This window comes from Natrix helvetica (assembly GCF_964273705.1).
Source record: "Natrix helvetica genome assembly, chromosome: 3".
NCBI lineage: Eukaryota > Metazoa > Chordata > Lepidosauria > Squamata > Natricidae > Natrix > Natrix helvetica.
This window is the reverse complement of record NC_138549.1, coordinates 138,065,002-138,079,862: the sequence shown is the minus strand read 5'-3', so window position 1 is coordinate 138,079,862 and position 14,861 is coordinate 138,065,002. Positions and strand designations below refer to the sequence as shown.

Genomic DNA, 14,861 nt, shown 5'->3' with positions numbered 1-14,861 from the left:
GCAAGGAGCCAGGTATACTATCAGCAGGCCCAACTGTCTCCCTGGGCCCCATCTCACGACAAGGGACTCACACCCGGATGTCTGCGGCACAGTGAACTCTCTCGGCTCTAATAAATCTTTTCCTAGAAGAACTATGCTTCTAGTGATGACCTTACCTCCTCTCCAACTTGCCATTGTTTTCTGTTGACAACTGGAATTCAGCAATTTGGTGAAATCAACCTGCAAATCAATGTCTCATTGTTATTAGTGGAAATATCAAACTATCAACATTTAGAAGAAACAGTTTTAAAAGATATCCTGAGATAGAAAAGAGAGGGAGAGAGAGAGGAAGGGGGAGGGGAGAGAGAGAGAGAGAGAAATAGAGAGAGAGCGTGTGCGAGAGAGAATCATACAGCATAAACAAAAAAATGCTTATAACATCCTATCCATAATTTTTCAGAGCTACGTACTTAAGCTTTTAAAATTCTTAGCAGTGCTGTGCTAAGTGATAATTTTAATTATCAAAGTTCACACATCTGGAAATTGCTCAACTTACAAAATTCAAAAACTCTAAAGATACAGTTCTGAATGTACTAGAAATAAATTTCACCCGTACGAATCTCCTCTCTTAATTTTGAGAGCAATTGCTTTATGATGTTCAATTCTTTTCTTATATTAATAATAATAATAATAATAATAATAATAATAAATATTTATTTCTTAGCCGCACCCTCTCCCGAAGGACTCGGGGCGGCGTACAACAAAACATAGGAAATAAATATATCGACATACATATAACAAAACATATACCAAGACATATATACGACATATACAAGGAGGAGGTGAACTGATAGATAAAAACAAGTAAAAACACAATGTTTAAAAACCCCTAAATAAATTGAATGCAATTAAAATACCCCAAATAAAAAACCCGTCAGGAGCGATATAGTTGGATCAAAGTTGAGCCAGGCCAGCAACTTGAAAAAGGTGGGTCTTGAGCTTTACACGAAAGGAGCGGAGGTCAGAGGTATTCCTAATATCCGGGGGGAGGTCATTCCACAGGGCTGGGCCCGCCACGGAGAAGGCTCTACTCCTAGGCGCCGCCCCTCGACACTGTCTGGTGGACGGCACCTGGAGGAGGCCCTCTCTGTGCGAGCGGATTGGTCGCAGGGATGTATGGGGCAGAATACGATCCCGCAAGTAACTAGGTCCTAAGCCATGGAGCGCTTTAAAGATTGTTATCAAAACCTTGAAACGCACCCGATAGACCACAGGAAGCCAGTGCAGCTCGCGCAGGAATGGTGTCACATGGGAGTACCTAGTACTCCCCATAATTACCCGCGCGGCTGCGTTCTGGACCAACTGTAGCCTCCGGGTGCATTTCAAGGGAAGCCCCATGTAGAGAGCGTTACAGTAGTCCAAGCGAGACGTCACCAGCGCATGAGTGACTGTGCGTAAGGCGTCCCGGTCCAGTAGGGGGCGCAATTGGCGCACCAGGCGAACCTGGTGGAACGCCCCCCTTGCCACGGCTGTCACATGGTCATCCATGGACAGCCGGGCATCCAGGAGGACGCCCAAATTGCGCGCCCGCTCCACGGGGGCAAGTTGAATGCCCCTGATGGCCAATGATGGAATTAATTGGCTGAACCGGGGAGCCGGTACCCACAGCCACTCCGTCTTGGAGGGGTTGAGTTTGAGTCGGTTGTCATCCATCCAGATCCGTACGGCTTCCACACACCGGGACATCACTTCGATGGCCTCGTTGGGGTGGTTCGGGGTGGAAAAGTACAGCTGAGTATCATCAGCGTACAGATGGTATCCCACCCCGAAACCACGGATGATCTCACCCAGCGGCTTCATATATGTGTTGAACAGGAGTGGCGAGAGGACCGACCCCTGGTGCACCCCACAAGTAAGGGGGCGTAGGGTCGACCTCTCCTCCCCTGCCAACACACGCTGTGTCCGGCCAGAAAGGTAGGAGCCGAACCACCGCAAAACGGTGCCCCGGACCCCCAACCCCTCCAGCCGGCGCAGCAGGATACCATGGTCGATGGTATCAAAAGCCGCCGAGAGGTCTAATAGGACCAGGATAGAGGAACAACCTCTATCTCTGGCCCTCCAGAGATCATCCACCAACGCGACCAAGGCCGTCTCCGTGCTGTGACCGGGGCGGAAGCCGGACTGGCGCGGGTCTAGATAATCATTTTCCTCCAGATGCCGTGGAAACTGGTAGGCCACCACACTCTCTACAACCTTCGCCAAAAAGGGAAGGTTGGAGACAGGACGATAATTGGCCAGCTCCAAAGGATCCAGGGAAGGCTTCTTGAGCAAGGGTCTCACCACCGCCTCTTTCAAGGCGGCCGGGAGAGACCCCTCGCTCAGTGAGGCATTCACTAGGTCCATATTGTTTTAACACCAGTCTGGGCTAATGATTCATATTGTCTTTTGGGGGGGGGGTTAATGTTATTGACGGTACAGTTCCCCGTCAGTGGTGGGATTCAAAAATTTTTACTATCAATTCTGTGGGCATGGCTTGGTGGGTGCGGCAGGGAAAGGATACTGTAAAATCTCCATTTCCTCCCCACTCCAGGGGAAGGTTACTGTAAAATCCCCATTTCCTCCCAATCAGCTGGGACTCAGGAGGCAGAGAATAGATGGGGGCAGGTGATATTTACTGATTCTCTGAATCACTCAAAATTTCCGTTACCAGTTCTCCAGAACTGGTCAGAACCTGCTGAATATCGCCTCTGTTCCCTGTGCACTGAGATAGGAAGTTGGATTTGCAAAAATGCTGCTCATAAATGGAGAAACTGTTTTCATGCTACCTCGTGGATTTCGTCTATTAGCATATTTTAATAAGCCAGAAAATTTTAGTTTTTTATATCTGTGATTTTGGATAGATTTGAACTGAAATGACAAAAGAATTGGGAATATCTATCAAATGAAGACACTAGGTGGTGCTAGAGACAGTTCAAAATCAGTAACTATATTTGTTTGCCTAGAAATATCAGCATTTTGGAGACAAAAAAATGTATTAAAGTACAAAGTTCTGTGGAGTATAGATAGTTAAAACTATGGAGTGTTTCCTAAGCTGGTTGATGAATACAAATATACTAGTGAAAAAGGAAGCAGTGATGTCAATGAGAAAAAATATATACAAATTTTAAATATAAATCTCATAATGCTAGGTGTTATTGGTAAAGCAATATTGATGGTAATAAAGTCATTTTGCTATTATTAAGCTAATTCTCATATATAAAAGAATTAAAACAATTCAAGACACAGGTAATATTATTTTTGACACGTTTCAACAAAAAATTGAATATTTCATAGCTATGTACTGGGACCAATATTGTTACTGAGGTATCCAACTTGATCAAGCTCCATTTTCCTTTCCTTTTTTCCCTTTGGTATTTAAATGTATATTTAAATGTAAAAAAATTTTTTTAAGAAAAGCTCCATTTTTGTCAGAGCCAAATAAACCATTATTATTTCTTTATGGTTCATCACTTTCCACCAATTATAATTGCAAGCTTTAAGGCAATTAATTGAGTTTGGAAATACATATGGATTACTTTGTTGTTGGCTTTTCTTTTTACCATGTGGAATAAGTTGAACTATTCACAAATTCAACCTTCTCGATGACACTCCTAAATAATTTGGGAAAGAACAGTTCTTACATCCCTTTGGAGATGAGTCTTGTCTGTTAAATCCTTGTCTCTGTTTTCTTTCTTTAACCAGTAATTAAAGGAACCTGTTTTACTTTTCTTATGCTTTTCAGGATCCTTTGACTGGCACTTTTGAAAGCAGTTATGTATTAGATCACCCATCCAGGTACTGAAATTCTGAAAGCAATGTTGTATGTATTTGTTCCTTAACTGTCCTCAAGTGAACATCCTGAATCTCATCTGGGGCACAGCTTGAAATCTCTGTTATTATCCCTTCAATACAAATGCACATATACAGTACATCTGAAACTAGCTGCTTAGTCATTCCAAAGACAAAAAAGAAACCCTGGCAAAATGTGTTTGGTTCTATGAAAGAAATAAGCTGAAATTCACAACTGCTTTAAGCAGGTAGGAGAAATAGATGGAGCTCAGAGGAAATAAAAACTGGATCTAGGCCCAAAAGTAAAATTGGCTCACTACTGCACTGCACTGCATGTATTTATTTATTTATATTTATTTTATCCCGTCAAGCATGAATTGGATAGCAGATATAAGTAGAGACGTGATTATGCATTCCTTTCATGTATTCATAATTATGTCTATACTTATATCTGTTTTCTAATTCATGTTTGGCGAAATAAAATAAATATATATATATATATATATATATATATATATATATATATATATATATATATATATATATATATATATATATATATATATATATATATATATATATATATATATATATATATATATATATATATATATATATATATATATATATATATATATATATATATATAAGTGCAGTGCCAATTTTACTTCTGGGCCTAGATCCAACTTTTATTTCCTCTGAGCTCCATCTATTTCTGCTGTGATCCTACCTGCTTAAAACAGTTGTGAATGTCAGCCTATTTTTTTTCATATGACCAAACACATTTCGCCAGGGTTAATAAAAATGGATCAGGGAAAGCAACTGCCACAGAATAGTCTTGTTGTCTTTCAGTCACGTTAGGATTAACTTTGCAGTGCTCTTTGGAAGAGGTCAGATGCTCTACATTCTCTACTTTTTCCTAACACCAACTCTCAGAGTTTGGGAATCATGATGTGATCAAGATATCAAGGATATTTCTAGGTTACTCAAGCAGGGCAGAACTGGATGTTTAACAGTTTCAGGTTCTCCAAATCCTTTTTGCAAATTCTAAATACATATTTGTACCGTGGTGATTAGCATACAATAAACACCATGGCAGCTGAATGGATTCTAATATGCAGAATTTAGAAATGTCTGTGGGTAGGTGGACAATCTCCTGAAGCTTATGCAATGTTGAGGGAATATTGAGATTAAAGCTGAGTCATACAACTATTCTGTATCTCTTCTCTCCTGGAATAGTAATTATTGTACACTGCAAGCTTTGTTCTGTAGATGTCTATCAAGTATTTTGAGTATTATCCATCAACTATTTGTATTTTGGTCACCATGATACAAAATAAATGTTGAAACTCTAGAAAGGGTGCAGAGATGATTATGGGGACGGGAACTAAAACATATGATGAACAATTTCAGGAACTGGGTACATTTAGTCTAAAAGAATGGGGGTGACATGATAACAGACTTCCAATATTTGAGGGGCTGCCACAGAGAAAAGTTGTGGGTGCAACATTTTTAAGAAGAGTTTTTAAGATGAAATTGGAGACATTTGGAATGGTGTAGGGTCTCCTATTTGAGTGGGTGGTTGAACTAGAAGATCTCCAAGATCCCTTCCAACTGTTATTCTGTTAAGTGATCAGAGGTTGTTGCACTGTTAATGGGTTGTCTAGACGATTCTGACACAAATATTACAGAATACAACTAAGCTTTAGAAGACATGCTAAAATTAACAAATTCAACATTCTGCAAGAAGGACTAGGGGTGTCATGATAGCACTGTTCCAATATCTCAGGGGCTGCCACAAAGAAGAGGGAATCAAACAGGTGCTTCTCCAAAGCACTTGAGGGCAGGACAAGAAGCAATGGGTGGAAACTAATCAAGGAGAGAAGCAAACTAGAACTAAGGAGAAATTTTTTGACAGTTAGAACAATTAATCAGTGGAACAATTTCTATTCTATGTGCTTTTAGTTTAAGTGTGATCACTTCCTTGGCAGCTCCAAATCACTGCAAGATCTATGTTACCACATTCTTATGAATCTCTTTGTAGGATTTGAGAACTATTTCCAGAATTATTTCAAATGATATCTTTTGATACACTATCAAAACGGAGTCATTCATCTGACAATGTAAGGCTTGAATGTGCCAGAGAAATACATATATCTTCTTTTGAAAAAAAGATTTAATAGAGCAGCCATTTAATGCATAATCATTATGTCAGTATTCGTTTGTCTTTCAAAGGTCTGATAAGGTGTCATAGACTCAAGATTCAGAAGGATCTTGACAGACTTGAGAATTTGGCCCTGGCTAAGAAGATGCAGTGGTGAGAAAAATAGCATATCTAGGCAGGAAAAACCAAATGAACAGATGTAGAATACGCTGTATTTGACTCAACTGTAGTAACTACAAGAGGGATCTAGGTCTCCGAGAGGACTACCATTTAAGCATGAGCCAGCAGTGTGCTGCAGCTGCTTTAAAAAAGCCAATATACTCCTAGGCTGCATCAACGGGTGAAGCAATGGGTGGAAGCTCATTAAAGAGAGATGAAATCTGAAACCAAGGAGAAACTTCCTGACAGTGAGAACAATCAACCAATGGAACATCTTGCCTTCTGAAATTGTAGGTGCCATCACTGGAGGTTTTCATGAAAATATTAGACAACCACTTGTCTGGGATAATATAAATTCTCTTGCCATGGGCAGGGGGTTGGACTAGAAGACCTCTCTTCCAGCCCTAGATACTATGTGATAAACCAGAGTTATTTGGTCAAACCATGGCTGTTACTTGATTAAATAATTGTGTGTGGGTGTGTGTATGTGTGCACATGCATCTGCAATTTATTTTCCAGCTTTATATAGTAGTAATTGGTATACACTTTACCAATTCATATAATATACATATGAATCAATCTTGTTCAAATATTCAGGGAAAGGAATTAATTATGAATACAATTTTGTATTCAAGTGAGTTTGTCTAGTTTCATAGGGAAGAATGGGAATCTTTGAAAGATGTAGATCTGAATTTCATTCTATGGCCACAGGTTGCAATGCTAAATAATGTTGTATTCTGTATGCAGTCAGCAAAACGTGTGTTACGTGTGTTAACTAAAACCTTGGCACGTAACTTTTAAATAACTGTGAAAATGCTCTTGACATTGATTATGAAGTATTCAGCACACTTTGAAAAACAGGTGGCCAACTTGCAGCTTATAGACCAGAGGCAAGACATATTTATTTAAAGGGTTCTAAAAGTTTAGCATGCCTTTTCCGCTGTAAGTCTTTTCTCCCAGCAACCACTGTTGACATTCCAATATCCCTATGTAGCTTAAGTAGTTTCTGTATTTGTCTGCCTGTTGGTCAACATGCAGCAGGGATTAAAATCTAACTTCACAAATATAGAAAGCAATATAGGCAGCTTCCAGGTTTTAAATTAGCTTCTTCCTTTCCCGCAGTTAAATTTGATTTAAAGGACTGGTCAGCATTGATGCCTAATGCCTAATTTAAAAGAAATAAAGCATGCTTTTAAACCTGATTTTTAAACTTCTGCCTTAAACATCTTTGTTTGTCCCTGAGGTTGCTTTGATGCCTCTGAAAGGCCCTTGCAAGAAGAAGTGAAAACATTAAGAAAAAATGTTCACATAGCCTTATATGGTTAATAATCCCGATCAGATGCCTTCTTGCTCCAGGTAAAATTAACATTGCATATTCCAAATGTTTTGTGTGTAATATGTCTGGCATATATGTTAACAAAATAATAATACAAGCAAACGTAACAATATATAGATATGGATAAAATCACTGTTTTCCCCATTTGGGAAGAAGGGATGGTCTTGTCAGTTTTGTTGCTCTTTTAGACTTCATATCAACTCACAAAATGTAAGTATCCTTGCATTCACTAGAATTTGAGCAAGTGACTTCATGCACTGTAAAATGCAGTCACTGTGATTCTTAAACTCAGCATTAACCAAAGCTCTCATGTTCCTCTTTAGCTAAATCTTCATCCTTCATATTAGAGAAACCTACACTTAAAAACCAATTACATTTACCTTTACATTTTGAATGTAATCTTTCATTGGTGTGCTGTGTCATGAAATCCAACCAAATATTATTTCCAATTCATTTTCAATCACTCCACTGACCAGCTGTACAACTCTAACTAGAAAAAGCCAATCTTTGAGATGGGGGCAACAAAATACCAGAAGAATTTGCAGCAGGGATTCTATGTGCTATTTGAGTGCTTTGTACTCCCACTTCCCCAAACCAGTTTTAAATTGGCAAAGGAGGGATAAAGGATCGTCAATGTGAACTCCTATACCGTAATAATACCAATACTAACCAGAAAGCGACTCTTCCCATATCCTTTTCAATTTATATGCCCCGTGCAAATTCAGCTTTAAATGGAGTTTTGAAATCCATGCATTTTTCTGCTACTGAAAAATAACATAATTTATTTAAATCATCAACTAAATAATTCCCATGCCATGCAAGAGCAATCTGTAAGAAGTCAGGAACTTCCAAGATTTGTGACTCACCTTGTTACTCTTCCCTTTGCCTTACAAGCATCTCCTGTTTGCTGCTACTCAGTAGCTTCTCTGTTGCAGCCAAGGCTGTGCAAATGAAGATCTAAGAACTAAATCAGTAGAAGCCTATTGACTCTCCTCCTAATCTCTCTCTCTCTCTCTCTTTCTCTCTCTCTCTTTCTCTCTCTCTCTTGCCCTCTCTCTTTCATAGATCAAAACTTGCCAGTCATTGCCCCCGTTTTTTGCTGGAAACAGCATCTGTCCTCTGGGCATTATTATTTCAAGCCATGTCAGAAAATGCTGAACAAATTCAAAGTGAACTTAATTTTTAACATTTCATAAATCCAGCTGGCGGGTAAATTTTCTGCCAATCTGATTTTTTTTCCTTCAAAAAAAAAAAAGACCTTTTTTCCAGAGCTTTCTTCTCAGAAAAGTTTTAAAATATTTCTTTGTAAAAACACACTGCAAATCTCGGGAGCATATTGCAATCAGCAACATTAAATTTCCAAAGATCAGAAGACACACTTGTAAAGTATGAATAGAATAATTAATATTGTTCTTTATTACATATTTTCTTAATCTTTTAATAACTGATATTTTAAAGAGTTTATTTTATGAATGAGAAACCATAAAGGAAATTTACCAAAAGCAAGTTTTAAAAGTTTGCATATTCCATTTTGACTTGAGGATGAAATTTGACATTGGTCACCACTAGATGCTCCATTGGCTTCTGGGTCTTTTTCTGCATTTCAGTAGACACAATACAATACAATACAATAGTAGAGTTGGAAGAGACCTTGGAGGTCTTCTAGTCCAACCCCCTGCCTAGGCAGGAAACCCTATACTGTTTCAGACAGATGGCTATCCAACATCTTCTTAAAGACTTCCAGTGTTGGGGCATTCACAACTTATGGAGGCAAGCTATTCCACTGATTAATTGTTCTGTCAGGAAATTTCTCCTCAGTTCTAAGTTGCTTCTCTCCTTGATTAGTTTCCACCCATTGCTTCTTGTTCTACCCTCAGGTGCCTTGGAGAATAGTTTGACTCCCTCTTCTTTGTGGCAACCCCTGAGATATTGGAACACTGCTATCATGTCTCCCCTAGTCCTTCTTTCTCTTAAGCTAAATATACCCAGTTCCTGCAACCGTTCTTCATATGTTTTAGTCTCCAGTCCCCTAATCATCTTTGTTGCTCTTCTCTGCACTCTTTCTAGAGTCTCCACATCTTTTTTACATCGTGGTGACCAGAACTGAATGCAGTATTCCAAGTGTGGCCTTACCAAGGCATTATAAAGTGGTATTAACACTTCACGTGATCTTGATTCTATCCCTCTATTTATGCAGCCCAGAACTGTGTTGGCTTTTTTGGCAGCTGCTGCACACTGCTGGCTCATATTTAAATGGTTGTCTACTAGGACTCCAAGATCCCTTTCACAGTTACTACTACTGAGCAAGGTATCATCTATACTGTATCTGTGCATTCCGTTTTTGTTGCCTAAATATAGAACCTTACTCTTTTCACCATTGAATTTCATTTTATTAGATAGTGCCCAATGTTCAAGTTTGTCAAGATCCTTCTGTATCTTAAGCCTATCTTCTGGAGTGTTGGCTATTCCTGCAAGCTTGGTGTCATTGCAAATTTGATGAGTTCCCATTTATTCCCTCATCCAAATCATTGATGAAGATGTTGAAGAGTACTGGGCCTAAAACAGAGCTTTGAGGTACTCCACTGCATACCTCCCTCCATGTAGATGCAGTTCCATTGAGGACTACCCGTTGAGTGGGGTTGGTCAGCCAGTTACGAATCCATCTGGTGGTGATGCTGTCCAACCCACTTTTTTCTACTTTATCTAGTAGTAGGTTATGGTCTACCTTATCAAAAGCCTTACTGAAGTCCAAGTAAACTATATCAACGGCATTCCTCTGGTCCACTAATTTTGTCACATTATCAAAGAATGCAATAAGATTAGTCCGGCATGATCTGTTTTTGACAAATCCATGTTGGCTTTTGGCTATTACTTTGTTTGCTTCTAGGTGTTCACAAATTCGTTGCTTCATTATTTTTTCCAGAATCTTTCCTGGTATTGAGATCAGGCTGTTAGGTCTGTAGTTTCCTGTACTTTCTATTTTTTCCCCTTTTTTGAAGATGGGAACCACATCAGCTCTTTTCCAGTCCTCTGGTAGTTCCCCGGTGTTCCAGGATCTCTGAAAGATATAATTCAGTGGTTCTGAGATCTCGCCTGCTAGTTCCTTCAGAACCCTGGGGTGTAATCCATCCGGTCCTGGTGATTTGAACTCGTCTAGGGTAGACAGGTGCTCACTTACCATTTTCTTCCCTATTTCAATTTGTGTTCCTAATCTGATTTTTGTGGTGCTGCTTTTGATAGGTTGGACTGTTTTATCCCTTTGTGTAAAGACAGATGCAAAACATGAGATAAATAGTTCTGCTTTCTCCCTGTTGCTTGTAACCTTCTTGCAATGGACCAATTGTTTCCTTAACTTTTTTCTTGTTTTTAACATGTTGGAAGAAGCTTTTTTTTTTTTACTTTTGTGGCAAGCCTTTCTTCATTGTGAGCCTTAGCTTTCCTCACTTCATCTTTCCAGGCTCAGGCTATTTGCTGATATTCTGCCTTAGTTATGTCCCCCTCCTTCCACTTTTTATACTTACCTTTTTTGTCTTTCAGTTTGTCAGATAGTTCTTTATGCAGCCATGCTGGTTTCTTTTGGGAGCTGTTATTTTTCTTCTTCATTGGTATTGTGCTAGACTGGGCTTTTGTAATTTCATTTTTTAAAATTTCCCAAGTTTCTTGAGTTGTTTTCCCCTTGAGGATTCTCATACATGGAATTTTTCCCAAGCTCTCTCTAAGTTTTTAGATGCACACAAACACAGCACAGGAGCCAGGGCAGTAGCATTAATTTCTAGATAAAGTAGTCCTTGTTTTACAACCACTTGTTTAGTGATCATTTGATGTTACAATGTCATTATAAGTGATTTACAACCATTGCTGCAGCCCCAGCTGCATAGACATTATAGACATTATTTCGTTGTAATAATGTCTATAAAAAGACACAGAACCAAATTTTTCATGCTAGTTTGGGTCACCTTCTCTCTCTTCTTCATAAGGCTTTTATATAGGACTATACTTAAACAATCCTGGCTCTTTAGACCATACCAGGCTTTTCATAGGGAGAGTCAGTATATCCAGGCTAATATGTATGCAAAATCTAACTCTGTTAAAGAATTTGTATCTTCAGGCTTTCTTATTTGGTACAAATTTACTGAACACAAGTACTATCTTATGTAACTGTATTTCAGAGAAGTCCAGAAAGACAGCTTTTCACACAATTTGTGTGTGAAACAACTTCATCAACAAGATCCAGTGTGTCCACATTTTGTGAATTTTCATCACTCAGCTTTAAAGTTTTCTTGTGTGCAAACTGTATCTTGTTAGAGAAACATGAACATTTCAATGAATAGTCTGAATAATTTTGCCTTGCCTTGTTCATTTTTCATTCTTTGTATTTCTGTGACAAATTCTTTATTTCTATGGTAAATTGAAACCTACTTAATAAACAAAAATGTACTTGAAATTATAATATTATAAATATAAATAATGTATTCTATATTTTTAAAGGTTGTCCCTGTCAAAGATGTTCTGAAATTGTAGAAACGCTGATAGGAATAAATCAACAGCAATCTTTCCCCCAGATGGAAACCACAAAAATATTGATACTTGTGTGTGAATTCAAGAGCAATTTAAAAGAATTAAACATTTTTACACATTTACTGATTCCCCCTTCTGGGTATTCCCTTCCCACACTGGAGTGAAAAAATCATATGTATTAAAAACACTTGGGGGCAGAGAGTTGCTTCTACCATTGGTTTTTGGGAAGAATATAATATTTATACAAAATATTTATACAAAAAGTAAAACACTATTAATATTCTTATTAATGGTGGCTAGATTAGTAATAGCAAAATACTGGAAATATCTAGAAAGAACACTTAAGAAAAATGTTAAGAAATATGACACACATTTCTTTGATGGAAAAATTAATATGCAATTTCTGCTTAGTTGAAGAAAAAACAGTTTTTTTCTGTGGTATGATTTTTTTAAGCACTCTAGTAATGAAAACAATAATCAATCACCAAGATGATCTTATGAGAATAAGGAAGCTATAAACGTGCCGTGAATATATTGTATTGTATGTTGATATTAAAAATGCCATTGCTTTGCAAGGCATTAAAAATGTTATGATCTGAATTTGTAAGGTGTACAAAATAACAGAAACCAAATGCGCACACATGTATGATTGAAACAAGAAAAGTCAGTCAAGAATTTATGAATGTTACTGTCCCAGAAATTCTTCTGCATATGATTCAAGATTCCTTTACAAAAGACTTCACGTATCCATAAAAGAAAGCTTTGTGCCTTCGCCTTCTTTCAATTCTCCAGTCAAGCAAGCCTTTACAGCTGCTTCACTGTCCAGTTTGCAGATCAGAACAGGAATGGATCCATGACTCGAAGAAACTATATTTATGGCAGTTTGTAGTTTCAAGGACACTCCTCCAGTAGAGTCATGTGGTAGTGCAGATGTGAGCACAGTTGGCTCCATAGTTCTTTCAGGACCAATAACAATGGAATCCACCAGCCTAGCACCTGTTCAAAAACAAACAAAGGATTTGGAATGCAACATACAAAAGCCAGTCCTAAAATATAAGCGCACAGTGGCATGGAAACAACTAATTTTGAAAGTTTACAAAAAATCATTTCGACTGATAGATTTCAAAGAGAAACATAATGCTTAAGACTGTGTTAAATATAACAAAATAGTGCAACAATTTTTTGCTGTCCTGTTCCCCTGTACCCTTTGTGTTGGAGGCACTGCTTTGTGTTGGAGGCACTCCCAGAAGGAGCTTTTGGGTTGAAAGGATGAGCTGGTGACATCACCATTGCCCAGAAGAGCCCATGGGAGCTCCTTTCATGACCCCGTCAAAAAACAGGAGTGAATGACAGGAGTTCACACCCCACCCAGCAGCACTTGGGTCTCAAATGTGGGCTTGCTAACCTCCAATCCAGCATCTAACCACATAACCCACTGTGCTCCTATCACTATCTGTCACTACCTCCTTAACTAAAGGATGCATTTTACGTGAGTACAGTGCAAGTCCAAGAAAAAATATAGGTGTTTTTTTAAGGAACTGTTGACAGTTAATTACATATTTACTTTACAGATTTTGGTCTTTGGCTATAAATCTCTTCTCAGCCTTTTGACCAAAATCAAATGTACTGAACAGTACAGTAAAATCTGCCATGCCAAATCTGAAGTACCCTTTCCATTCTGAATCGGAATAGCTGTGCATCCCTAGATCATCTCTTTACCAAATCCTGGCCCATAAGGAGGACCTATGCATTTTGTTTGCTACTCCCAAATCTGCAATGTTTTATAATGTTATGCCTGTATAGATGGTAGCAGCTGAAATATGACCTATTATATATGTAGTTTTAATATTTTTATTTTTCACAAAATAGTAAGATAATGATGTAATCTTACAATTCTTTTCAAAGCTACCTCTTGGAAAAAACATGAGGAAACCCCAAGCTATATCACATCATATAAATACTTCAAAATGTTTCATGCCAATTTTGATATGACCTATTATTCCTCTACTGCTGACAACTTCAGCTTACTTGTTCTGTACCTGGGGTATCAGGGGGACAACTGTAAATTCCATTCACATCTGTGAGAAACACAACCCGCCTAGGAGAGAATGTCTTAGCTAAAACCTGTAATAGAAAAATAAATAAACAACTTTATACTAAGTCAAATCATTGGTCCACTAACTTTCAAATTCTCTTGTGATTGACTAGTATCAGCTCTCTAAGTCTTCTTAGAATGATCTTCCACAAACTGATCTATTAACATAGATCTGCCAGAGAAGGCACTGAAAGTCACAATGCCTGGAAATACGAGGAATAATTGGAGGGTGACTTGTCTGCTTCAGAACTATAGGGTGATTTCATTGTACCCAAGACTTCACACTATTTGAGATTGTGATGTTTTTCATTTAAAATTGTTGTACATTTTGTCATTTAGATGTTACATTCAAGAAAACTTACTTTTTTCAAACAAAACCCAATGGAACTGCTGTTATCTGCGCATGGTTGATGACATTAAGGGTTTGTCTTAATTTGTACACAGCTCTGCATTTTTTCAGGCTACTTGTTACATTGGTATATATTTTACCCAATTAAGAACATAACCATATCTGTATTTTTATTTTTTTAATCAATCTCAATTTCAATTAACTTTGGACTGCAAACAACTTTATCTTAGTAATATTAATTACTGGTAAAAGAAAAAAACAGTCTGAAATAATCAGATATATCTGCAGCAGTGATGGGATTCAATTTTTTTTAATTACCGGTTCTATGAGCGGGAGGAGGGCGGGGCTTGGTGGGCATGGCAGGAGACGGATACTGCAAAATCTCCATTCCCTCCCAATAAGCTGAGACTCGGGAAGCAGAGAATAGATGAAG

At 38.2% G+C, this 14,861-nt stretch overlaps 2 protein-coding genes across 3 annotated transcripts in view; both read right to left on the bottom strand.

Annotated features, from left to right (window-relative positions):
- IGFN1 (immunoglobulin like and fibronectin type III domain containing 1) overlaps nt 1-3,809 on the bottom strand; it is a gene marked incomplete at its 5' end in the record, with an annotated part of 39,169 nt that extends 35,360 nt beyond the window's left edge. The window contains 2 exons of the mRNA XM_081949177.1: nt 156-219; nt 3,660-3,809. Coding sequence (XP_081805303.1) covers nt 156-219; nt 3,660-3,809 — 214 coding nt within the window. The remainder of the gene's footprint in view (nt 1-155; nt 220-3,659) is intronic.
- An 8,298-nt stretch (nt 3,810-12,107) lies between these two features.
- LOC309388658 (uncharacterized protein) overlaps nt 12,108-14,861 on the bottom strand; it is a 31,557-nt gene continuing 28,803 nt past the window's right edge. The window contains exons 5-6 of one of the 2 annotated variants that reach the window (XM_081946162.1): nt 14,024-14,108; nt 12,108-12,980 (exon numbers count right to left, since the gene is read on the bottom strand). In XM_081946162.1, the coding sequence (XP_081802288.1) occupies nt 12,724-12,980; nt 14,024-14,108 (342 nt within the window). In that variant the 3' untranslated portion in view covers nt 12,108-12,723. Of the gene's footprint in view, nt 12,981-14,012; nt 14,109-14,861 lie in introns of both variants that reach the window. The other variant, XM_081946163.1, reaches the window with a different exon arrangement.